Source organism: Panthera pardus, unplaced genomic scaffold, assembly GCF_024362965.1.
Source record: "Panthera pardus isolate Hobbes unplaced genomic scaffold, ASM2436296v1 HiC_scaffold_6, whole genome shotgun sequence".
In the NCBI taxonomy this organism is placed as follows: domain Eukaryota; kingdom Metazoa; phylum Chordata; class Mammalia; order Carnivora; family Felidae; genus Panthera; species Panthera pardus.
Window position 1 is genome coordinate 92,993,335 of NW_026526991.1, and position 27,330 is coordinate 93,020,664.

Consider the following 27,330-nt stretch of genomic DNA (forward strand, 5'->3'; position numbering starts at 1 on the left):
CAGCCATTACTCAAGGAGCTCTAAATTTATTGTTTGTTTTTTTTTTAATATTTATTGTCTTATTTAATCCGTCCAACAGTCCTTTGGGGCAGGTTTTATAATGCTTATATGTGGCACTGAGGAACGCGAGGCTCAGGAATTTAAATAACTTGTCGAATGTCACACAAAGAGTAAACAGCAGAGCCAGAATTTAAATCCAGGCCTTTTTTTGTTTTGTTTTGTTTTGTTTTTAGTTTTACTGAGGTATAATTAACAAATAAAAATTGTATACATTTGAGATGAATGTGATGGTTCGATATGCAAACTGTGAAATGATTACCACAATCAAGTTAATTAACATATCCATCACCTCCCATAGTTATCTTTTTTTTTTTTAGTGCAGTGAGAACACTTAAGATCTACTCTCTTAGCAAATTTCAAGTATACAGTACAGTATTGTTAACTATATTTACCATGCTGCACATTAGATCTGTAAAACTTACTTATCTTGGGGGCGCCTGGGTGGCTCAGTCGGTTGAGTGTCCGACTTCAGCTCAGGTCACGATCTCACGGTCTGTGAGTTCGAGCCCCGCGTCAGGCTCGGTGGGGGGGGATGGCCCAGAGCCTGGAGCCTGCTTCCGATTCTGTGTCTCCCTCTCTCTCTGCTCCTCCCCCGTTCATGCTCTGTCTCTCTCTGTCTCAAAAATAAATAAACGTTAAAAAAAACCTTACTTATCTTGTAACTAAAATTTATACACTTTGACCAACATCTTCCCATTTCCTACCCCTGGTCCTTGGCAACTACTGATTCCATCCTCTGTTTCTGTAATTTTGACTTTTTTAGGTTCCATATGTAAGACAGATCATACAGGATTTGTTTCTCTGTGTCCGGCTTATTTCACTTCATATAACATCCTCCAGGTTCATTAACGTTGTCACAAACGGTCTTATGGCTGAATAATGCTCCATTGTGTGTATACAATATTTTCTTTCTCCATTTACCTGTCAACAGACACTTAGGTTGTTTCCATAGACTTTCTTATCCCAAAAAGCACATCCCTCAGCCAGAAGAGCTATTTACTTCTTACAGGGCCTTTCTTTAGAGTCCAACCTATTTAATGTGATGGTTGTTTGTCTGAGAGAATACCAAAAGTATGGAGGGAATACCAAAATGGAATGAAGATGAGAAATGTTCATGTCCCCAACTTGTTTGTTTTGTCCGAGAGAGCAATGCAAGAGCAGGTGAAAATGTGCTGCAGTGCAAAGGAATTTGCTAGACTTGTTCCATGCAGCTAGCTACTAGATTTTCCTTAAGTTTCCTAGTCAATCTGTTTCCTAAAGTTAAAACCACTTTAAGAATGATTTAAATTCTCATTTAAGTGAAGTACCTTTGGATTATACAAGATACATCCAGATATCTGTCTCTAATTGGAGGATTTCAAAAAGCATATTTTCATTTCTCATGTCACCTTTAAAAGTTGCCAACTAATTTTGAGGGGTGCCTGGATGGCTCAGTCGGTTCAGCATCCGACTTTTGATTTTGTCTCAGGTCATGATCTTCCAGTCCAAGAGTTCCAGCACCACGTCAGAATTTATATAGATATTTTATATAGATATTTTCCCATAACTAAAGAGTATTCTTTAGTGGAGAGACTATTTGCAGATATTCCCAGGAGTGACAACAAAGGGATTAGAAAGACAGTGATATGACTGGCAGTGTTTTCAGACTATATAGGAATCTTGTGAAATTGGCAGGGTAGTATAACCTGGGCAACAGAAGCCACAAGCAAAACAAGATCTTGCATTCCACCTGCCCTCAGGAGGATAAGAGAAGTATGACCCTGCCCTCCAGAGACAGAAGTAGTCTCATGGTTTAGTCATTCTTTCATCCATCCAACCAGTCATCCGACCATCAATCCATTTAACAAATGTACTGAGCATCTTCTATGTGCCAACTCTAAACTGGAAATATAACGGAGAAAAATACAGAGATGGACCCTAGCCTCATGAATCAAGGGTGACATTAGGTCCCAAATTTAAGTAGTGGTTCCTCTTCTTTAAAAATTTGTTTGGGCGGCCAACCAGCCCTAGAAAAGTCTAAGTGGTATGCTTTCTCGTTGGACAAAGTTTTTATTAGCACTTGGGAGCATCATTATTTGCAGAACATTGCATAAAGCACCGATGACAAGCTCAGAGAATTCTGAATTCAGGGAGAGAATGGAGGAGAGGGAAAATGGTCAGATCTGCCAGAAGCTCTTCAGAAAACTATTTGCTGGAGGACATGCCAAGAGAGTTACCCTTTTCTATAGTATTTCTGTGACTAAAATAATGGCATAGTAATAAAATTAATGTATTTCTCACCAATTCTACTTCCTCTGTCCGTCCTTGCTTATTCGTCCTCTCTTTTTCAGACTAAGTATTTTGTCTCTTTGAGGAATTTTCCTGGCTCCAGTCAGACTTTTTTTTTCTGTTCCATGAGATTCAGCTTTATTTACAGAATGTTGGTTTTATGAGTTCATAGTATTATTTTACTGGCAGCACTAATATCCTTGGTCTTGCCAGTAAAGGAAAAAGGCAAAGGGGAGAAGAATTAGGCAGTACCAGCCCTGAAAATGTAAACAGAAATCACTTTCTAGGACAACAAAGGACAACGAAATGAGAGACAGAAACCTAGCCAGCTTCACAACACAGTGCTGACCTCTTCGTTCTGTTCGTTTAAGGGAAGATCCTTGGATGGATTCTACATCTCAGATTCCTTAACTGCCATAGCTTCCTGACCACTGAATCCCTGTCTCTTCTTAATTTGTCTTAGCTGAACTAAGTGAAAATAAATGCTTGTCAAACTCAGACATAGGAAGGGCATCTAGGGAACCATGTACAGAAATGTCCGGGGAAAGGCAGAGAAGCCTGGATATTAAATACACTGGGCTTCTGGTTGGGGACAGCTGTCTTCCCATATAGATCATCTCCTCTACCCTTTTCCTTTCCATTAAAACTTCAATATTTCAATAAGATAGCAGATGTGAAGTAATAATCATATAACTATCCAAGTAATATTATCATGTATCATATAGGTATGATAATCAGTTTTTATTCATTATGTGATTTACTTTTCATAATTATCCTATAAACTGAATGTAATTATCCACATGTTATATATGAGAAAATTAGGGCTCAAAGAGGTTATATATTTTATGTATATTTTATCCAATGTCATACAGTAACTTCATGGCAGAGGGTTATTTGATTTCATAGAAACACAGGGCTATTTGATCTCAAAGAATATGACTTAACTGCTGATACAACCATGCAATATTCCCCAAGGTTCTGACACCTGCTTAAGGAATTCTGTGGTCGCATGTACAGGGATGCATGAGTCTAAAGTCTCAGAAATAAAGATAAAATTATAAAAAGATATACATATTTAAAATGCTGATTTCTTCAATGTCTTTTGAAATTTAACAATAAGAATGAAAGATTTGCGTATCACCACTTACACTTGGATAGTTAAATGGCTCACAAAATCAAAGAAAGGGATGAATTTGGTATTGGAACCCAAATACCCCATGTCTCTGTTCAGGACTCTGCACACTAAATTGTCTATCCAAAGAAGCTCTAACTCAAATATGCTGCTTTCCAAAACCTTTCAGCTTACTTTAGAAATCACCAAGTCTATGAACACTCATGTTTGCTGACTGTCATCTGACATTTACTCTGGTTTGGTATAAGAATACAGGTTCTGCAATGACGGCAAAGTCAATTTCTACGGTTACTTTAACCCCAAGCAAAACTGGAAATCAAGGTTCAGTTTACAACCTGCTCCTTCAACTCAGAGCAAAATAGAGAACAGCTTCTATGTCTCCTGTCTTGGCAGGACATGAGGTTAGGAAAGTTTGGCCATTTGCTCATCAGACTCCAGTTGCTGCTTCAGAATGAGGTGTGAAGGAAAAGTCTGGCAAATTTCTCCCACAGCACCAATGGCCTTAGCTGGAGGGGAAGGAATCCCCTTAGATCTCTTCTACTGGCATCCCACATTCTGGTTCATCCTTGTATTCGCCTTTCATTATTCCAACTCTAAAATGCTCCTTCCTACATTCAGGAAATTTACAACAAGCAATGGACCCAAATAATCTGTAGGAGTTGAAAGAGATTTGGTGCCTCACAGGAAGAGGAGCCTTGCAGGTAGGACTAATGAGCTGGGATGTAAGGGGGAATGAGCCGATGTCTCTATGAAGGAGGTGAAAACAAAGTACTTGTGTAGTCAACATCTGTCAAGACATGAAGGGAAGGGAGAGGATGATGGCTTTGCTCATCAAATCGTAGTACACAGGAACTTGAGAGCACAGTCACAAGTTGTGAGAAATAGTTCGAAGGAAGATAGAATACTAGTTTTAAACAACAGCAAATGATTTAACAGAAATTTAGTAAGCATAATAACAAGAATATTAGCTATTAATTTTAAAAAGAACTGGCAACTTTTAAAACCTTTTTTTTTTTTTAGTTTATTTTATTCATTTTGAGGGGGTGGGGGGAAGAGGCAGAGAGAGAGAATCCCAAGCAGGCTCCGCACTAATAGAAAAACGTCTTTTGTAATTATCTAAAATCCAGATACAAGCTGGAGCTTCATGTAGTCTAGTCTTTACAAGATATTTCAATGAAGAAAATACAAGCTAGCAACCAACGTTCATTAAAAACTATTTTAAGGGGTGCCTGGGTGGCTCAGTCAGTTAGGATTTCGGCTCTTGATTTCAGCTCAGGTCATGATCTCACAGTTCTCATCAGATGGAGCCCCAAGTCAGGGCTCTCAGCACAGAGTCTGCTTGGGATTCTTTCTCTCCCTCTCTCTGCCCCTCCCCCTGCTTGCACTCATGCTCTCTCTCAAAATAAATAAACATTTTTAAAAAACCCAATTTTAACATTTTCTGGTAATTCTCAATCTTTTAAAATCTCAAACAATCTTATTCATAACCAAAGCAGCTCTTGTTTGTCTTTTCCGATGTCACACTTTTAATTTTTTTTAATGTTTTTATTTATTTTTGAGACAGACAGAGCATGAGCAGGGGAGGGGCAGAGAGAGAGGGAGACACAGAATCCGAAGCAGGCTCCCGGCTCTGAGCTGTCAGCACAGAGCCCAATGCAGGGCTCAAACTCACAGACCATGAGATCATGGCCCGAGCTGAAGCCGGATGCTCAACAGACTGAGCCACCCAGGCACCCTCTGATGTCTCACATTTAATGTCTCACATCTTACAGCTGCCTCAAAGCTCTTCTCTCTGTGACTCAGTCTCTATCTAAAACTCTCCTACAAGGCTCTTCTTATTTTTCTCCTTCCACTTTTTTCTACCTCCATTTTTTTTCTCCCTCTTTCTTCTTTCCAATGAATCAATCTTGACCCTTTCCAATACAAAGCCCCCATTGAGTTCCCCATTGAGTTAGCCCAATCCTCTTCATAAAAACACATAACTGGAGTTGGCACATACAAAATTATCTTTGAGACAGGGAGTGGAATGGGAGAAGAGAAAAAAGAAGGGCTCTGAATTCTCGCACATGCTATTAATTTTTACAAATTATATAAAAATGGTACTTAGCATAGGAGAACCCATAAATAAATGGAAAACAGTAGACAGGGAAGATGAGTGACTGGTGAGAGACCTTTTCCAACAGAAATTGTTAGCCTTGCAAAGAGCAAGAAGATAAGGAAAAATCCTTACAAATTTAGAAATCCAGTGGAAGCAGTGATGAAAAAAACTTGTGGGGAAGAGGTGAAGCTTAAATTGGAAAGAGAAGTGTAAGATTTTCACATTTGGATTCAGAGGTGTAAAAATAAATAATTGTGATGTCAGAAGGCTGACAGAGCACAGTTGGAATCTGGCCAGAAAAGACCAAGCTAATGTGCATTACAAAGCACGTGTTTGTACAAGTGCACCAAGAAGCATAAAATACCTAGGAATAAATCTAACCAAAGATGTAAAAGATCTGTATGCTGAAAACTATAGAAAGTTTATGAAGAAAATTGAAGAAGATATAAAGAAATGGAAAAACATTCCGTGTTCATGGATTGGAAGAATAAATATTGTCAAAATGTCAATACTCCCCAAAGCTATCTACACATTCAATGCAATCTCAATCAAAATTGCACCAGCATTCTTCTCGAAACTAGAACAAGCAATCCTAAAATTCATATGGAACCACAAAAGGCCCCGAATAGCCAAAGTAATTTTGAAGAAGAAGACCAAAGCAGGAGGCAGCACAATCCCAGACTTTAGCCTCTACTACAAAGCTGTAATCATCAAGACAGCATGGTATTGGCACAAAAACAGACACATAGACCAATGGAATAGAATAGAAACCCCAGAACTAGTCCACAAACGTATGGCCAACCAATATTTGACAAAGCAGGAAAGAATATCCAATGGAAAAAAGACAGTCTCTTTAACAAATGGTACTGGGAGAACTGGACAGCAACATGCAGAAGATTGAAACTAGACCACTTTCTCACACCATTCACAAAAATAAACTCAAAACGGATAAAGGACCTGAATGTGAGACAGGAAACCATCAAAACCTTAGAGGAGAAAGCAGGAAAAGACCTCTCTGACCTCAGCCGTAGCAATTTCTTACTTGACACATCCCCAAAGGCAAGGGAATTAAAAGCAAAAATGAACTACTGGGACCTTATGAAGATAAAAAGCTTCTGCACAGCAAAGGAAACAACCAACAAAACTAAAAGGCAACCAACAGAATGGGAAAAGATATTTGCAAATGACATATCGGACAAAGGGCTAGTATCAAAAATCTTAAAGAGCTCACCAAACTCCAAACCCAAAAAACAAATAACCCAGTGAAGAAATGGGCAGAAAACATGAATAGACACTTCTCTAAAGAAGACATCCGGATGGCCAACAGGCACATGAAAAGATGCTCAACGTCGCTCCTCATCAGGGAAATACAAATCAAAACCACACTCAGATATCACCTCACGCCAGTCAGAGTGGCCAAAATGAACAAATCAGGAGACTACAGATGCTGGAGAGGATGTGGAGAAACGGGAACCCTCTTGCACTGTTGGTGGGAATGCAAATTGGTGCAGCCACTCTGGAAAACAGTGTGGAGGTTCCTCAAAAAATTAAAAATAGACCTACCCTATGACCCAGCAGCAGCACTGCTAGGAATTTAGCTAAGGGATACAGGAGTACTGATGCATAGGGGCACTTGTACCCCAATGTTTATAGCAGCACTCTCAACAATAGCCAAATTATGGAAAGAACCTAAATGTCCATCAACTGATGAATGGATAAAGAAATTGTGGTTTATATACACAATGGAGTACTGCGTGGCAATGAGAAAGAATGAAATATGGCCCTTTGTAGCAACATGGATGGAACTGGAGAGTGTGATACTAAGTGAAATAAGCCATACAGAGAAAGACAGTTACCATATGGTTTCACTCTTATGTGGATCCTGAGAAACTTAATAGAAACCCATGGAGGAGGGGAAGGAAAAAAAAAAAAAAAAAAGGTTAGAGTGGAAGAGAATCAAAGCATAAGAGACTCTTAAAAACTGAGAACAAACTGAGGGTTGATGGGGGGTGGGAGGGAGCGGAAGGTGGGTGATGGGTATTGAGGAGGGCACCTTTTGGGATGAGCACTGGGTGTTGTATGGAAACCAATTTGACAATAAACTTCATATATTGAAAAAAAAACAAAGCACGTGTTTGTAGCTGGAAAAGAGAGAATTCTCTTTAATTCTGGAGATAGGGTGGAGAGGAGGTGGAGTGTCCTACTCATTTTAGAGAAGCAACATTGGAACTAAACTTGCTTCATATCAGGTAAATTGGGGGTTAGTAACTGAGTTGAGTACATATAAAATGCTACATGAATAGGCCACGGCTAGTTTGTTTTCCCCAAACAAGCAATGCAGTAAATGAAGTAAATGCAATGTAGTAAACTAGCTTTTGCAAATATAACAATTTGGATGATTTCTCTTGTAAAAAGGGCACTGAAGCCAACCCTGAGAGCAAGTTTGTGATTTCAACTTCTTTTTTAAGTTTATGTATTTATTTTGAGAGAGAGAGAGAGAGACAGAGAGAGAGAGACAGAGAGAGCACACAAGTGGGGGGGGGGGGGAGGAGGGGAGAGAGAGAGAGGGAGAGAGAAGAATCCCAAGCAGGCTCTGCACTGTCACACAGAGCCCGATACAGGGCTCAAACTCATGAGCCATGAGATCATGACCTGAGCCAAAACCAAGAGTGCTTAACCAACTGAGCCACCCAGGCTCCCTGCAAGTTTGTAATTTAAAGAGGGAAACGACCACCAATCTTGTGACCAGAAATCATGATGGGTTTACTTTATCAGGGATAAGCATACAGGGATAAGACGTCTCCTTTTGAAGTCTTCTTTAAGATTTTATCACAAAGAATATGCCTCTTAATAGGAATAAATCTGGAGGGAAAGCCTGAATTTTATTGCTCCTTCACAACTCATGAATCCTTCAGATTATAAGGTTCTGAACTATTTCCTTTAACAGGGAATCCTAAAAGCTCTTCAGCGGGGGGAGGTTGGGAAGGAAATCCATTCCAATAAGACTAAAAGAATGAGGCTCCACCTAACTGTCCATCACTGCTCCTTGAAAGAAACTATTATTGAAAACTATACCACCCGCTCTCATTCCCAACCCTTTTGCTGTTCGAGCCCGAGTCAGAGTTCCTGCGGCTTCAGCTCATCTACAATCTGCTGCTCTGTGACTCAAGTCTACCTGTCTGCCAAGAGGACTCTTGGGTACCAGGCAGCAGAGACACATCTTGATAGAAGAGTTTTCTACATTTCCAAGAAGAAGAAAAAAAAGCTCTGCCTCCAGGATAACCAGAGACACCAAATTACAGTCTGTCTCCTACAAAAAAAGAAAAGAAACAGCATTTCTGCTACTGAAGGTATAGTGGAAGTGTGAGTTTGTGAGAATCTACGTTTGAGGATACATGACAGCTAAAGAGCAAAGCGAATATACAAGAAGCTATTACTTACCTCCTTAGGGACGTGTCTTGTCTGTCTCTAGATCCCCCAGGAGCACCTAGCACAGTAACCAGCCTCTCACCTATCACTCACGAAGAGCATATTGGATTAGTTCATTATCAAGACACTGCCTTCAGAAAATAAGAGATGAGTACCCTTTTATCCTCACTGCACTTTAGATCAGTGATATCCAGCCTAAGAGAGCCTCAGGGCACAGGTTTGGACTCAAGTCACAAAACTGGATGGGCAAGTTACGATGGGGTCAAGGGAGGAAACAGAACCCATGGCATCACTGGGCACCTCTGCCGTGCAGAGGGCTTGGAAGAATGCAAAAAGTTGCGTACCACCGGACACATGCCAAGTGATCCAGAATTGACAGCTCAACCTTACTGGGAAAGTAAGTCTGTATGAGAACCAGTTTATGAAGTGAAGTCCTTTGCCCTCAGAACCTCTCCTCCATCCATCAGGGGAGCGAGCAGAACACTGCAGCTCTGTCTTCAAACCAGACTGCACTCAGGGCCAGGAGAGTAGATCAGAGAAGGAATCAGAAAGGCAAACACGTGTTTGTGGCAACTCCCTTCTCTGTGGAACTTTGCCCAGATCTGGCCCCAAATATAGGGTGGCCACAACTTCTGTCTCAGGGCAGCATCCTGCTACAGCACAGTCAGGTCCAGGAGTGAGGGAAAACTGCCCACCCAGAGTAGATAATATCTGGAAGGAATGAATATTTGGGAAAAGTCCCAGTGTTAGTTTAGGGCCAACCAGTCTCCACCTTCTCTGGCCCCCTCCCACTGGTTCCTCCCATTTCAGCTGCTCTAGTTCTTATAAAAACTCCACAGCCTTCCACTGACAGCCTGCAGGAGCCTCTCTCCCCTCTGCTGCTGCGCAAGCCAGTGAGACCAACCCACAGGACCACAGAGACACCATGAAGAGCCTGCTCCTTCTCTCCATTCTGGCTGCTTTGGCCGTGGCAGTTCTGTGCTATGGTGAGAAACCTTTCTTCTGCCATTCTTCTGGTGTTTCTTTCCTGTCTCTGATTTCAGTTTACTTCAGTTTTTTCCTCCCCCTCCTCCTCTTCTTCCCCCTTTCTCTGATATAATCTTAAAGTATCATTAACTTAACATTTCCCAAGCCCTGTGGACACTGATTCATTCCATCAAGTGTGTTTTTTTACATACTAAATATCCAGACTTTCGTATACAACTTGACAGGCATGTCCTGTCTCTGGGAAGTCACTATTCACCTAGACACTTCACTGTTTCAGAAAGAAGATATCAAATTCCCAGCCCCTGAGTTCTCATGTTTAGGGATGTTTACTTCTACATTGGGAACTGTTGGTTAAAGGTGTTAGTTAAATCACTCACCTTTAAGAAAATCAGTTCTCACATGAAGTGTTAAGTATAGCTCTCTCTGCAGGGACAAGACAATCTCCTAAACTTACTACATTTCTTCAGTGAATTGATCTAAAAATGAAGTTTTACATTTAAAGAACCTCAGAGAAAAATAGACGGTATAATTTCTATTGTCCAAAGATAAATTTCACCTGGTTTCTCTATGTTGTTAATTATATCTGTGTCTGATCAGAGCTTATGAAAGAAAATCCAAAGCAAGATTATTTTTGATCAGTCTTACACTTCAGTTATCTGGATATCTTAGATGTCCTTAAACCCAAATCATACTAATAACCATCTGTATTTCTTCTCACTCTTGAAATTATTCACATGGTTTCGGTATCAGAGGATTTGGTATTTTCATCTCCTTTTTAATTTTTTACATAAAACCACTTGCTTACGAATATAAACCTCTTATTGCCAAATTTACCTGCAGCACATGGGAGAGCAGTGGAAAGAAGAAAACTTTTGCTTTGGCATCGTCTCAGTCCTTTCTCTGAACTGGCATCACGCCCAGTGTGAGTTGTCCTCTGGAGCCAGTGGTTTTTGTGCCTGCCAAGTTAACACAGGTCCTTAAGAGGCTTTAGGAACCTCTTAAAAACCTGTCTTGGTAAAGCCCAACTGACCATCTCCCCAGTCTGCCTGGAAGACGTTGGCTATTTTCCGGACCCTTCCGTCCCTTTCTCAACCCTGCTCTTAGCCAGGTCCCAAATTAATCAGAGAAGATGCCTCTCTGGAGATTTGTGTGCAACATCGAAATTATCTTATTTCACTAGCCTGAGGACCTCATAGCGCTTGAGAAATTTCAGTCAAGGCCGTGACGACTAGCTCCTTCAACATCAGCAAATCTGAAGTGTAGAGATAATTACATCAAGGACAGAGCTAGAGACACAACTTGCAAATCCAAAATGTCTGATTTGTCATAACCACACTGCTAAATATATTCTTCACATCTTTTTGACTCTTTTCTCTCCTTCCTTCCCCAAATGCAGACCATTGTCATGTCTGATAAATAACAATCAAATGAATTTTTTTTTATTCCAGAATCTCATGAAAGCATGGAATCCTATGAAATTTGTAAGTAAATATTTGACTTCCTTATTTAAATCTCATGTATTAAAGAATCTCCCTCCCTAGTCTTAAATAGACAAAATGATAATCCATTGAGGTAATACAGGGAAGAGAAAGAGAGTCTCTTTTGGAAAACTACGTTTAAAAATCTAATGACCGTAAAAATCGCCAGACGAGCAATTTTTTTAAGCTTGAAATAGCATAATATGGCCTTGCAAGTGCATTCGACAGAATTGGAGCCATAAAATCTCACTTGGAAATTTTAAGTTGGCACCACATCAACCACACAGATGGAAAACAAGGAGTAACAACAAATGGCAGAGTAAGGAATTCGAGGCCTAGTCAGCTGGGAAACCACAGTCATCAGCATTACATTGAATGTTACTGAATATCTGGACTTTCAAAGACTGAGTGTGGGAAGAAGTAACGCAACACTCTCGTTTTCAGTTTTTCACTATTTTCATAACATTGACACTGTCCATTTCCAGTAATCAAAAGTCATGCTTTACAAGCATGTCCCTCCTCAGGACAGAGAGAATTTCTCCTCACAGGAATTAAAAACACACCGAATAGGAACACCAAAATTGAAAACGGCAAAATGATTTCCCAAAGGGGAAATAAACAAACAGAAATTACTGTGGCCTATGTAATAAGTCTCTAAAATACATACACTGTTTTCCTTTGATCAGGCAGTTTATGAAATTGGCTTTATCTATCCCTTTGACTTTTGTAGATCTCTAGTTACATGGAATGCATGAATTAATGAGTTTTCAAATATATATGTGTCAGGGACTATTCATGGAAATATTTTCAACTACTGTTTCCCTAAAACTATAATTATCTTTTTTTCTTTTAAGATCCCTTCACTAACAGGAGAAATGCTAATACTTTTATATCCCCGCAACAGAGATGGAGAGCTAAAGCCCATGAAAGGTGGGTAACAAAACTTGATGGAAAGAGGTAATTTTTCCCAACGTAGCATCGCAGATCGGAATGGAATGAGAAACTTTTTTTTTTAATCATATATATTATTTCTAATTGTGTCCCCTAAATCAAAGAATTTAAAAACAGTATACAGAAAACAACTGAATTTCAAGAAGACTAGTTTATGAAAGACCCAGAAAGCAGAGGGAGGGAGAAGGAAAAGGAGGACAGAAAGAAAATTTCTATTTTTATTAAAAAAAAAAAATTACTCCTGTTCCACCTTTCCTCCCTGTTAAGTATCTCTTAATATTGGGGTGTGTCTCCTATATTTTCTTATTATTTTTCCCCCTTTTCCTTTTTAAAAAAAATTTCTATTATGTTCTCATTTGGGGCCTCTTTTTTCCCCCCACTTTCTAGGATTAGAGAAAGGACCAAGCCCACCTATGAGATCAATCGGGAAGCCTGTGATGACTTCAAGCTTTGCGAACGCTATGCCATGGTTTATGGATACAATGCTGCCTACAATCGCTATTTCCCACAGCGCCGAGGGGGCAAATGAGATTGGAAAAAGTCTCTTTCTTTCCAGAGCCTGGTGCCTGGTTTTGTATTCCTTTGCAGTAGCATCACTGAACTATATAAACACATACAAACTGCTTATTTCTTAAACATTCTTGTCTGGCTGCAGCCCTCCTCCCTGCCCCCAGATTGATAAGCAATGAAAGCGCAGCGTAGTGAAAGTCAAGAAGGACTTAAGATGTGTAATTATTACAAAATAAACTGCTGGTTGGATACTTTCATTTTGTGAGTCTGATTTCTTCCGGCAAAATGCTGAGATATTTAAATCATGGCCCACCTAACCCAGAATATGAGATTCTGTTAATCATGTTCTGGTGTTGATTAGAAACATAACTGCATAGAAAGAATGAAACTTAGAAGGCATAAGTCACCCAGCCATAATTTGTCTAAACTCTACCTTGGGACTGGTGAATGATTGCTTCTTAGTATTTCCAGGGTTTTCAAACATTATAGATAATTAATCATATGATTTTCCTGCTCCCAAACTTTTTAAGATTTATTTATTTAAGTAGTCTCTATACCCAGTGTGGGGCTCAAACTCACAACCCTGAGATCAAGAGTCACATGCTCCTCTGACTGGGCCAGCCAGGCGACTCTGCTCCCAAACTTTAAATGGTCCTAAATCCTTTCTGTGTGGATTCCAGGTTCTATCTTGGCTCATCACCCTCACCATAATTTCCTGAGTGTTATCATTTCTTAAGATGTCACAGCTTTGACTCTTACTTAGGCCAAGAAAATGTTTGCTTTCACAATCACCAGAGATTTTTTAACAATTCAGTCATGGAATTTTGGAGCCAGACAATATGCTGTAACTCACTTAAGCCTGGTTTGTCAATGAGGAAATGAGACTCCAGAGTCTCCCGCTTGGTAGTTAGAGACAGAGCCCAGGACTTCTCAATCCCTGTTCAGAACTTTCTCTTCTTTGCCATGAGAACTTGTTCATGCCCACCTTTATCATCCATTCCTTTTGGTAGGCCCACTGCCTTCACGACTTTAGTGGATGATCTTTCTAATCCTTCAAAATCCAGCACAAAACCCAACCACTTTATGAAATCAGTAATGATTAAATTCACCCACTTCCTATCACACCACTCAAGCCAGTGTCTAGCCTTTGAGGAATATATGTAAAGAGTCAAGTACAATAACATTATTCAATTTGTTTAAAAATTTTTAATGCTTATTTATTTATTTTTAAGAGAGAGAGAGAGAGAGCACAAACTGAGAAGGGACAGAGAGACAGGGAGATACAGAATTTGAAGCAGGCTCCAGGCTCTGAGCTGTCAGCACAGAACCCGACACAGGGCTCAAACTCACACCCGTGAGATCATGACCTAGCCAAAGTTGGACACCTAACCGGCTGAGCCACCCAGGAGCCCCTATTCAATTCATGTTTTGATCAAAATTTCTTTTTATGTATATTTTCTTGGCTAACATTATGGTAAGAAAGTGTAATTTCTTTTCTCTCTACAGACTTGGTACTAAGTTCTGTTCATAAAGGGTTTTCAATGAAAGCTGTATAAACACAGACTGACTAGTCATGCCTGGGAGGGACCCCCCAATTTTGAAACTGTTACATTCATCATAATAATGTGTGTTATATAATTTAAACCATCATCATATAAATGTAACGATGACTGTTTTATCATTTTCTAAGCTATTATGCATGTGATAACTCATTGGGTCTTACAATAGCCCAGAAGATGAGTAGTATTTATTAGATGGTAAAATTCAGACTCAGAACGGTAACTTTCTGAAGACATTGTAGTGAATGCCGTGGTGTATTACTCAAGCTGAGATATGCCCCTGGCCAACAGACATATTGACAGCTGATGGTTCCCAGCCAAGGGTTTGAGTACAATTCCCTACAGACCTCTAGAGCTCTCTCTTCTGTGCATCTCTCTCCTCTCTGATACTCTTCTCTGTGATCACTAGCTACCTTTCTGGACTCCCAGCTCTGTCTCCTCAATTTAGGAAGGCCATAAGGCTTTGCTGGGTTCTATTTTCTGTTGTATGTTCTGAAAAGTCTCCAAAAAATTGGGGCAGTTATAGGACTCATCCTCATTTGCATCAGCGTCAAGGAGTCCAAAATAAAGCAAAATATAGGGGGAAAGGGGAATAAAAACTAAAAGGGACAAATTGAAAACAAATGGCAAGATGATAGACTTAAACCTATCACACTAATCTCATTATACGTAAACAATCTAAATGGTCTAGTTATTTTTTTGCTTTTACATATGCTATAGATCCTATAAGAAAATTTTGTTATTTTTGCTTTAAAGAGTCAATTATTTTTTAAAGGGCTTAGATAATACAAAAAATATCTCATACATTTACCCATGTAGTTTCCATTCCCATTGCTCCTCATTCTTTTGTATGCATCTAGATTTCCATCTGGTCTCATTTTCCTTCTGCTTGATGGACTTTCTCTAACATTACTTGTAGTGAAGGTCTGCTGGATTCTTTAAGTTTTCAAATTTTGCCTTCACATTTGAAATATGTTCTCACTGCATATCAAATTCTACATTGTCAGTTTTTTTTCTTTTCATTCTTTTAAGATGTTCCACTGTCTTATAGCTTGCATTGTTTCTGCTATAAATCTGTTGTCGCTCTTATCTTTATTCTTCTATAAGTACTGTCTTATGTCTTGCAGCTTCTAAGGTTTTTCTGTCATTGGTTTTGACTAAATTGGTTATGATGTACCTTGGCGTGGTTTTCCTTATTTTTTTTGTTCTTCAAGTTTATTGAGCTTCGTAGATTGCATTACATTTTATTAATTAAATTGAATTAAATATCAGTCATTATTTCTTCAAAGATTTTCCTTCCTTCACTCCACTTCTCCTTTGGAGACTGCAATGACATGCACTTAAAGTTGTCGAGGGTTCCCTGTTACTAATTTAATTTTTATAAGCTTTTTTTTCCCTCTGTGTATTTCATTTTTGACAGTTTCTTTTAATGTGTCTAGAGTTTATTCAGTTATATCCAGTAATATCTAATTTACTGTTAATCCTATCCAGTGCACTTTTCATTTTAGACATTACAGTTTTCATCTATGGTAGTTTGATTTGGATGTTTTCTTATTTTCCATATCACAACATTTTAAACATCTTAGATACAGTTAGGATAATTTTTTTTTAAAGAGAGGGAGAGAGTGCGAGCAGGGGAGAGGGACAGAGAGAGAGAGAGAGAGAGAATCTCAAGCAGGCTATGTACCCAGTGTGGAGCCCAATGGGGGGATTGATCCCAAGACCCTGGGATCATAACCTGAGCCGAAATCAAGAGTCAGACATTCAACCAACTAAGCCACCCACATACCCCTGGATAACTATTTTAATGTCCTTGTTTGCTAATTTCAATATCTGTGTCACTTCCACACTTGTTTTGGTTGGTTGATTATTCTACTTATTATGGATCATAATTTCCTACTTCTTTAATTCCTGGTAATCTTTTATTTGATGCCAGACATTGCAAATTTTATTTTTGTGTGTGTGTGCTGGATATTACTGTATTTTTATAAGTATTCTTGAGCTTTGTTCTGGGAATAAGTTAAATCACCTGCAAAAAGCTTCATTGTCTTAAATCTTCCTTTTAAAATGAGAAAAACAGTATTTAGTCTAGGCCAATTGCTTCCCCCACACTGAGAAAAGATCTTCTTAGTGTTGTACCCAATGTCCCATGACTGGGTGGTAAGAATAGGCAATAATCCCAGCCCTTAGTTAGTGCCAGCCACTGTTCCCTCTATTTCTCTTGGATGAGTATTTTCTTATATTTATGTGCCAATCAGCTCCCTACCACATATGTGAGAGGTGTCCTCAAGATATCCGGAGATCCCTCTCTCTGTAACTCTCTCCTTTCCAGTGTTTTGCCATGTAAACTATAACCACCATATTCTCCCACGACTCTCAACTCATCAACTCAACAAGTCCACCATATTTCATTTTGGTCCTCCCTCCCTGAGCCATAGCCTGGAAATTCTATTAAGGCAACAAGCTGAGGTAATGACAGGACTCACTTTGTTTCTCATCTCTTAGGGATCACCATCATCTTTCATTAACTGATGCCCAGTGTCCTGAAAATCATTGTTTCATATGTATTGTCTGTTTTCTTTAGTTATTTATTAAGAGAGGGTAAATTGCCTAAAAGCCCATTATCAGACAGGACTACTCTGAATAGTCATCTCAGCCTCAGAGTTTTCTCATAGAACTGACTGAGCCATTTACTAAATTGTATAACAGCTCAAATGTTCACTCTGCCTAGGCCTATGTTCTTCATCCCTCTCAGGCTGTACCCAAAAGTACTCCCTTATAAACCATCTGCACACAAATCTCTGAGTCTTAGAGTTTGTTTCCCAGGAACCAAATCTGTGACAATCAATCAGATGGTAAATATTGGGACCAAGGTTTTCAAGCTCCAGACCTCTTATCAATTACACAACACTGTAGTCATAGTTTTTGAGCTGACAAGGAGTTCATCAATAACCTAATTCAACCTCTTCATTTTATGTTGAGTAATTTGAGAGCTTAGCGACTGAATGACTGTTCCAAGACCAGGTAATTTTATTCTCTTGAGAAATTCACTTGTACTGATCTCATGAAACTTAATTCCATAAGCCAGTTTTTAGAAAGGGTTATGTACAAATGGTCCATATATTTGTACCAAACTTTCGTCGTATATAGTCACACTTTCCAATCTGACGAAGCTAGTTTTAACATAGTTTCAAGTCGGTCAAAATTTTATCTATCCACCTTCTTAGTTCTATTTCCTTTTTGATATGCTTTGGTCTTTCAGAGCTAAGACAAATGAAGTAAGAGGTCACAGGCCTTATTATCTTCCCCTTTCATGATCTTGGCGAGGCCTTTCGTGGAATAGTACATCCTGGGAACCTAAGAGTGCTTGAACGTAGGCAGAATACTCTTCTCCCAACCTATAAAGAAATCTTACATTTCAGCATAGAGTTTAAGAATAAGGACTTTGGAACTCCCAGCTTCACCACTTAGAAGTGTGAAATTTGTGGGCAAGTTATTTAATCTCAGTGGGTGTCAATTTCCCTATCTGTAAAATGAGATTATTCTAGTACCCACCTTAAAGTTGTTGTAAATATTAAATAAATGAAATATATGCAAGTACACAAAACAGTGTCTGGCATAGAGTAAGTGTTTAATAAATGTTAACTATGGTTACTGTTATTTCCTATTCTACTATTACTATCGTTGTAATGTACTATCTTCTGTATATTAAGAAATGGCAAGACAATTCCTCTTGGGGATTCCCACTTATACTTTGAAAGCAGTCAGCAGAACTTATAGCCAAAAGCTATTGAGAGCACTGGCCAGCTTGTACTCCACTCTTCCTCAATTTGCCCCCATACAATATCTACCTATGCTGATGAGACATGTAGTGTAAGAACAGTAGGCCAGAGTAATTCATTTTTGTTAAGAAAAATTTATTATCTTAGCTTTTATGCTCAACTGGGTTTAGAATTCATGCAGCTGTGTTTTTATGCAGTCATAAAAGTATCCATATTAGAATGGAGTGAAAGTTATACACTTAAATAGTAGTAGTAGTACGTTTAAGCACTATTTAAATCCCTATCTCTACCTTTTCAGTAAAGAAAATTTGCAAGAAACCTGTTGTTCTACCTCTGAGTTCTTAAGTACCTTGATTACCCATCATTAGTCACCTTTCCTTCACTTCCTCAATTCTTATGATCTGGGCTCAGTTCTTTGCCATAATACATAATTCTAATGAGAGAAAATTTTATCCTGAACTTATTTTGATTTGGAACCCTGAAACTGCCCAAATTGGCTCTCTTTTTTTAATTCACAAACTAGGGTTCTATTTCACCCTAGGTGGCCCTCCTCTGGAGCCTAGACATTGCCACCTCTCTGACTATCACTAGATATATCTTCTGCCATGCCTCGTCCATAAGTAAGAATTCCTGGTAATTGATGTTAATTCAGAAAAGAACATATTAATCCATTCTTCTCTACAAGAAGAATTAATCCATTCTTCTCTACAAGAAGGGGCATCTTTATCCATGATGTATTATACATCCTAAACTATCAACCATAATACTTCAGTATGTCCCCACTAGAGACTGAGGGCTGAGTGAGAACTAAGGTAAGGAAGGGTCTGAGAACTAAGGTAAGGAAGCAGGAGTGGGGTCTGTTTATCATATTTTGTAACCCACATGAAGAATTTATACTTTCCCTCCGTACAGTTCTAATACCTGTGGGTTGAAAATCCTGAGTCATACAAAAAGAACAATTTCACCACAGGACATTTGCAAAAGTCCCATTTAAGCTCTAGATGCTACTGGTCACATCTCTTCATGCTAAGAGGACAGTTGGCAAATAACAGAGTCCTCTTTTCTCAAGGAGATAATTGAACATGTTTATCAGGAGAAGGTAGGGCTTCTGAATCTAAGAAGGGAAAAATGCATTTGATATCTAGGTAATCCATTGGAATACCTCTTGATGTTTCTCTGCCCAATTGTGATAAGAAATGGACAGATATATCAGCCATGGTCTGAGAAGGGCATGGCGACCAGCTCATAACTCTCAGGAATGGGGATCTATTTCACTTAGTAAATTAGACACCTAGACCACCAGATGTGTTGACTAACAGTAAGGTGATCTAGAATGGGTAGTTGAAAGCGAAATAATGAGTATTAGTGGTTCTCAGCATTACAATGAGCTGCAGTAGCAGGGGCTGTGGTTTGTCCTGCTATTTTTTAAAAGTATTCTAACTTGCTCTAGGAGGGAACTAGATTTCAAACATGAGAATATACTAAAAGAGAAGTAGAGCTGAGAAAGAAGAGATCATTGTTATACTAAAACAGGGAAATACATTTCGATAAAACAGGAAAATGTGACTAGATTATAATTTTTTCCTGGAAAAGAGTCCAACCAGAATCCTGGAGAAGCTGCTTCTGGAACATAAACAGTGTTTATGTGGATGTAACAGTGCAAGTGTGGACTGTAATTGATTTTGTGGTCCTTTCCTTTCCCCAGGACTGAGGCACTCATTTCCTCATATGCCAGCAGCTGATGGCTTTCAGTGGGCTGAGTCCCTGTCCCCAAAATTGCCCTTAGCTGAAGAGAGCAACTTGCTCCAAGTTATGAAACAGCCCACATCTTAAAACTGGTCAGTGCAAGGGCATAAAGACATAAGCCTTTTCCCCGACACTGGATTCTTTCAGTCTTGTGATTACTTCTTTCTTATCTTCCCTTCCCCTGCCAGCTCAGTTTTAAAAAGCCAGAAATGTTTGGCTTAATTGCTCAGTTTATGAATATATGTGCACACACGCACACACACACACACACACACACACACACACACACACATTCACACAGCAGAGATAGAATATGGAAATCTTTTGGTGGACTCTAAATTCACTGAGATTGAAATTGGCCCCATTTTTCTCCAATTTAAAAATGTAAGCTACCCCCAAATTACCCTTAAGTAAGTTGATGGTAGGGACTACATTATGAGACTTACCTATTAATTTCTTTTAGAGAAATGAACTGGGTGACCTGTTGGGGGTTTTTCCATCTCTCATTTCTCTGAATTCAGACAGTGAAGGCTAACCAACAAACAAGAAAGCCAGGAACATAAGTCATCTAGGGTTGTTAAAACATGAGGTTAAGCTTTGAAAAATACTGTTCAAGAAATGCGCTTTTTTTCAGCTAATACAGGAGATTTTTATGGTGCTTACCTAGAAACACTCTGACTCCTTTACTTTGGAGAAAGTAATATACAAAATTTGTCTCTACCCATTTCATCTAAGGATAATGACTTCTTTTGACCACAAACCTATAATAAAATAGAAAAATAACCTGCATACATTTAGATACGGTTTTTAAACATTCCGAGAGAGAATTTTCCTCCATACAAGGAGTCTTAGAAAAGATCCTAAAGAATAATGATTTTGTATTATAAAAGTATTCAAAGAAAATCATAAATGCTGTGACTTACTCCTAGGAGTGAATTAGACCTCAAACATGAGAGTGCACCAAAAAGTCATAGACCTGAGAAAGAGGAGATAAATATTTCAATAAACTGATAAATACATTTCTACATACAGCCATGCTATACAGGAAAAGATGGCTAGAACTACAAAATTTGGTAGAAGCACAAGGACAAATAGCACCCATGTCTTTGAAAACATAAAAGGAATTAAGAGAAGAAAAAAAATGGAGCACATTTACACCAGTGTTTCCCAAAAAAATATTCTAAGGAATGATGTTCCAGTCATTGTCCTGCCAAAAGTTGTTTTATGCCCAAATAAGTTCTATTGTTTTTGTATATCTCCTCTTGGAGGCATATACTTATATAAAATTTGGTATATTAAAACCTCTGTATGGTCCATCAATAAAGGGATCTGTTTGAATCTAGTTAACACGGGGGGTCACAATTTGACACTAGAATGTTCTTTTTAAAGAGCATTGATCACCACCGTGCCCAACTTACTTTAGAATTGTTGGTCAAGCCCAACCTCTCACTCTTTCCTTATATAGCATGCCTAGCATGTATTGAACATTTAAAAAGTATTTATCATATACCTGCTCTACACTACACCCTATGGCCATACTGTAGCAGATGATCAGTTTGCACTTAAATCTCTAGTGTTGCAAAGTTCTCTAGGTCACATGATGCTCTAGCTCATCTTTGGATAACTAAATGTTAGGATAGAAATTTTTCTTACATTGAATCCACCTAAACATTTTAGCATTAACTCTTCTCTCTAGAATAAAACAGTGTGCATATATTCAACTGCCTTATATATCTTTTTTCTTTTCAAATTTCTATATTTGCTATGCTGCTCAGGCACATTCATACTCCCATATATCTTTTCTTTTCTTTATTTTTATTTATTTATTTATTTATTTTTAGCAAACAGAAACACAAACTCCATTCATTTGTAAAATAAACTTATTCTCTTATCAGGAGCATGGCAACCTGGTATATCAGCTATGGTCTGAGAAATACATGGTGACCAGGACCTCACAACTCTCAGGACTGGGGGTCTATTTCATTTACTGATTGAAATATTCTTTCTATATTGATACAAAAAATAGCCCAATGCTATATGTTCCATTTGCTATGATTCTAGTACAGAAAAGCTACACAATTTCTTTTTCATTATTTTATTTTATTATGGTAAGCACACTTAACATAAGATCTACTGTCTTAATTTTTTTACATGTAGTTGTTGACTATAGATGCAATATTGTATAGCAGATCTTTAGAGCTTATTCATCTTATTTAATTGAAACTTTATATTCCTGGATTTATAACTCCCCCACTAACCCTTGGCAATCACTATCCACTCTTCAATTACATGAATTTGACCATTTTCACATATCTTACATAAGTGGAATAATGCAATATTTTCTTTCTGTGACTGACTTATTTCACTTAGCATAATGTAACAAGATTCATCCATATTGTTGCACACTGCAGAATTTCCTTCTTCTTGAAAATTGAATAGTATTCCATTGTATGTATATACCACATTTTCTTCATTCATCTGTCAATGAACATTTTACTCGTTTCTACATATTGATTATTGTGAATAACACTGTAATGAACATGGGAGTTCAATTACCTCTTCAACATTCTGATTCTTTTTTGGGGGGGGGGGTGTATACCCAGAAGTAGAATTGCCAGACTATATGTTTTAATATGTTTAATATGTTTTTATTCTAGTTTTAATTTTTTGAAGAACTGCCATATTGTATTTCATAACAGTTCACCATTTTGCATTCACGCCAATAGTGTGCAAGGATTTCAATTTCTCCACAACCTCACCAATAGTTATCTCTTTTTTTTTCTCCAAAATTGCCATCCTGACAGTTGCAAGGTGATATCTCAGTGTGGTTTTGATTTCATTTCCCTGATGATTAGTGATAGCATCTTTTTACGTATCTGTTGGTCATCTGAATGTTTTCTTTGGAAAAATAGCTATTTAAGTCCTTTTCCCATTTTTTTCATCAGGTTATTTTATTATTTTATTTTATTTTATTTCATTTCATTTTATTTGCTCCTGAGGTGTAGGAGCTCCTTATATATTTTGGAGATTGACTTTTTATGAGACATATGGTTTGTAAATATTTTCTCCCAACCTCTAGGTAGCCCTTTCACTCTGGTGATTCTTTTACTCTACAGAAGCTTTTTAGTTTGATGTAGTCCCAATTGTTTATTTTTGTTTTGAATACCTTTGCTTTCTGTGTCATATCTATGAATCATTGCTAAGACCAATGTCATGAAGATTTTCCCCTATGTTTTCTGCTAGCAGTTTTATAATTTTAAGTCTTAGGTTTAAGTCATTAACCCATTTTGAGTTGATTTTTGTGCATGGTGTAATGTAAGGGTCTCATTTTATTCTTTTGAATGTGGATAACTAGTTTCCCAAACACGATTTGTTGAAGAGACTATCCTTTCCCCATTGTGTATTCATGACACCCTTGTTGAAAATCAGTTGACTGTAGATTCATTTATTTATTTCAGAGCTCTCTATTCTGTTCTCTTGGTCTATATATCTGTCTTTATGCCAGTACTATGCTATTTGGGTTACTGTAACTTTGTAATATATTTTGATCAGGAAATTTGATGCTTCCAGCTTTGTTCTTCTTTCTCAGGGTTTTTGCAGTCATTTGTGGTTCCAAATGAATTTTAGAATTGTTTTCTTCTTATTTCTATCCAAAATACCATTGGGATTTTTATACAGACGGCATTGAATCTGTAGATTCCTTTGGGTAGTATGGGCATTTTAGCAAGTCTCCCAATCATTGAACATGGGATGTCTTTCCATTTATGTCTTCTTTAATTTATGTTATCAATATTTTATAGTTTTCAATATACAAGTCTTTCAACCTCAATAAGTTTACTTCTAAGTATATTATCCTTTCTGGTGCTATTATAAATGGAATTATTTTCCTTTTCAAATAGTTCATTGTTAGTGTATAGAAATTCAACAAATTTTTATGTTGATTGGTATCCTGCAACTTTACTAAAATTGTTTATTAGATCTAATAGGCCTTTTTAAATAGAGTTTTTAAGGATTCTTATATATGAAATCTTGTTGTCTGCAAACTAGGACAATTTCACTTCTTTCATTTTCACTCAATGTAATACAGGAAGTCCTAACCAAAGCAATTAGGCTAGACAAAGAAATACAAGGCATACAAACCAGAAAGGAAGTAAATTAAATTTGTTAAGACTTGTTTTATGACCTAATATGTTATCTATCTTGAGGAAAGATCCATGTATGCTTGAGAAGACTGTGTATTCTGCCACTATAGGGTGGAATGTCCTGTATATGTATATTAGGTCCAATTGGTCTAAAGTGTTATTCAAGTCCTCTGTTTTGTTTTGTTTTGTTTTGTTTTTGTTTTTGTTTTGTTTTTTTATGAATCTTCTGTCTGGGTGTTGTATCCATTATTGGAGTATTCAAGTCTTCTACTATGATTGTATTGCTGTCTATTTCTTCTTTTGGTTCCGTCAATGCTTTATAAATTTAGGTGCTCTGATGTTGAGTGCATATATATTTATAATTGCATATATATTTATATGTTCCCTGTTGAATTGGCCCTTTTGTCATTATTTAATGACTTTCATTACATCTTTTGATGGTTTTTGACCTAAAGTCCTTTTTGTCTGTTATAAATATAAACACACCTCCTCTCTTTTGGCTACTATTTGCATGATTATCATTTTCTATCCCTTCACTATCAGCCTATGTATGCCTTTAAACCTAAAGTGAGTTTCTTACAGACAGGATATAGTTGGGATTTTTTTTTTTTTTTTTTTTTTTTTTTTTTATAGTTGGGATTTTTTAACGTTTATTTATTTTTGAGACAGAGAGAGACAGAACATGAACGGGGGAGGGTCAGAGAGAGGGAGACACAGAATCCGAAGCAGGCTCCAGGCTCCGAGCTGTCAGCACAGAGCCCGACGCGGGGCTCGAACTCACGGACCGCGAGATCATGACCTGAGCCGAAGTCGGCCGCCTAACCGACTGAGCCATCCAGGCACCCCTAGTTGGGATTTTTTAATCCATTCGGTCACTCCATATTTTTTGCTTTGGGAGTATTATCATCTGAATGTATCCTCTCACCCAGATTCATATGTTAAAATCCTAATTCCTGAAGGTGATGGTATTAGTAGGTAAACTTTAAGAAATGCATAAATCACAAGTGTGGAGCCTTCATGAATGGGATTAGTGCCTTATAAAAGAGGTGTCAAGAGCTCTTTAGCCCCTTGCTGTGTGAGGACATGTGTGAGAAAATGTTGGCTATGACTCAGAAAGAAGAACTTCACAAGAATGTGACCATGCTGGCACTTTGATCTCAGACTTCCCAGCCTCCAGAACTGTGAAAAAAAAATGTCTGTTGTTTATAAGATATCTGTTCTGAGGTATTTTTTTACAGCAGCCCAGACAGACTAAGGTGATGTGTTTAATGATGTTCAGGTTATGTGTATTAAATGCATTTTCAACTTAAGATATTTTGAGCTTATGATGGGTTATTAAGGAATAACTCCATCAAGTTGAAGAAGATCTGTACATTTTGGGAGGTTCATCTTATTTAGGCTTTGTTGGGCTTCTTAAATCTGAATGTACATATCCTTCCCCAGATTTGGAAAGTTTTCAGCCATTATTTCCTTGAATAAACTTTCTGGTCCTTTCTTTTTCTCTTCTTTTGGGATTCCAATCATGTGTACATTGGTTCTCTTGATGATGTTCAATTAGTTCCCTAAAGCTTTATTTTCTTTTTTTTTCAGTCTTTTTTGCTCCTCTGGCTGAATTATTTCCAATGCCCTGTATTCAGCTTTGCTGATCCTTTTTTCTGCTTCAGCTAGTCTATTACGGAACCCTTCTAGTGAATTTTTCAGTTCAATTGTGTTCTTCAGCTTCATGATTTATGTTTGGGACTTTCTTATACTTTCTTTCTCTTTGTTGAAATTCTCACTTTGCTCATATATTGCTCTTTTGACCTCAATGAGCAACTTTATGACAGTTATTCTGAATTTTCTCTCAGCTAAGCCATATAACTCCATTTCATTAATTTTGGTTTCTGGAGATTTATCGTATTTATTTGTTTAGAAAATCTTTGCCTGATTCTTCATTTTTCTTGACTCTCTATTGGTGTCTGCACCTTTGACAAAGCAAGCACCTATCCCAGTCTTCATAGACTGGCCTCACACAGAAGAACAGCTTCACCTATCAGACAGCCAGAGATTCTAGGGGCCTCTATTAACTCTTTTTCCTCTCAAAGAGAAGCAGAAAGCTGTGGTTTTTGTCCTCTTGCTCTGTTCTGAGCTGGGGAAGCAAGAGGAGGTGTAACTATGGTGATTACCAGTCCAAACCATTATTTCTATTCCTCCTTATTGTCAAGACTGTGCTGGAAAAACCAAAGCCCCAAAACTGGCAAAATAGATACCAGTTCGTGGGGATACTCCCAGAGAGGCTGGGGTGCTAGATGCATGGATCAATCCTTTCCTCCTCTGAGGGAAGCAGAGAGCTGGGGACAGGGGGAGGTTCATTTGCTTATCCTGTGCTAAGCTGGGGAGAGGATCTATGGCATCTACACACTTGGCCCATTCTCTCCCAGCAGCTAGACTGTGCCAGACCCATCAGACACCCAAGATTGTCAAAACTGACAAAGGTTAATTCTTTGGTCAGCCCTAGAAAAGTTGGGGCTCTAGACACATGAATCAACTTTTTCGTCTCCCGAGGTATAGCTGAGAGATGACACTCTTCATCCTAATAACTCTGCGCTGAGCAGAGAGAAGGATCTATTGCATCTACGAACCCAAGATGCCATCTTCATTTTCCCCCGGGTGGCTAGATTGTGCCAAACCTGTCAGAGTTGCAAAACTAGTGAGACAGAAGCCAGTCTTCTGGGTAGCCCCCTGAGAAAAGTTAGGATGCTGGGTGTACAAACCAACAGCTTCCTTCCCCTTGGAGAAGCTGGGAGCTAAAGGGTTTCTTCCAGATCATATGGTTGTGCTAGGGACAGGGACTCCAGTGTGAGGGGGTCCCAAGTTTCTCTACCAGCTTCAGTGAGTCTGGATTTGTGTTTGCTCTAGGCACAGGAGCCTTTCAATTAGTTTCTGGATTACTCACAAAGAGAATTTGTAAATTGTTGCTGAATTGATGTTTATAGGGAAAAGGCAAGTTCAAGCCTTCCCACTTCACCATCTTGCTTATGTCACACTCCCTCAATGCATCCTTTTCTGAATATATTCTAGTTTATCAGTATCTGTCCCATAGGACCCGAAGTACAAAATATTGTCTGATGGTTTCAGAGTTCAACTAACTGTGACCTGTCATGACCCAAACCTGTTTCATCTATGAGGAGTCCAAGCTTACATTTATT

The 27,330-nt window shown here is 38.3% G+C and overlaps 2 protein-coding genes across 3 annotated transcripts in view; one reads left to right on the forward strand and one right to left on the reverse strand.

Moving 5' to 3' along the window:
- Positions 1–27,330, reverse strand: part of PDE6H (phosphodiesterase 6H) — a 179,598-nt gene that overhangs the window by 93,040 nt on the left and 59,228 nt on the right. The gene's annotated exons all lie outside the window — the stretch shown is intronic.
- Positions 9,820–13,170, forward strand: MGP (matrix Gla protein). The gene is made up of 4 exons (XM_019452072.2): positions 9,820–9,973; positions 11,423–11,455; positions 12,307–12,382; positions 12,791–13,170. Exons 1-4 carry the CDS (start codon positions 9,913–9,915, stop codon positions 12,930–12,932), a joined length of 312 nt encoding a protein of 103 aa, XP_019307617.1. The 5' UTR covers positions 9,820–9,912; the 3' UTR covers positions 12,933–13,170.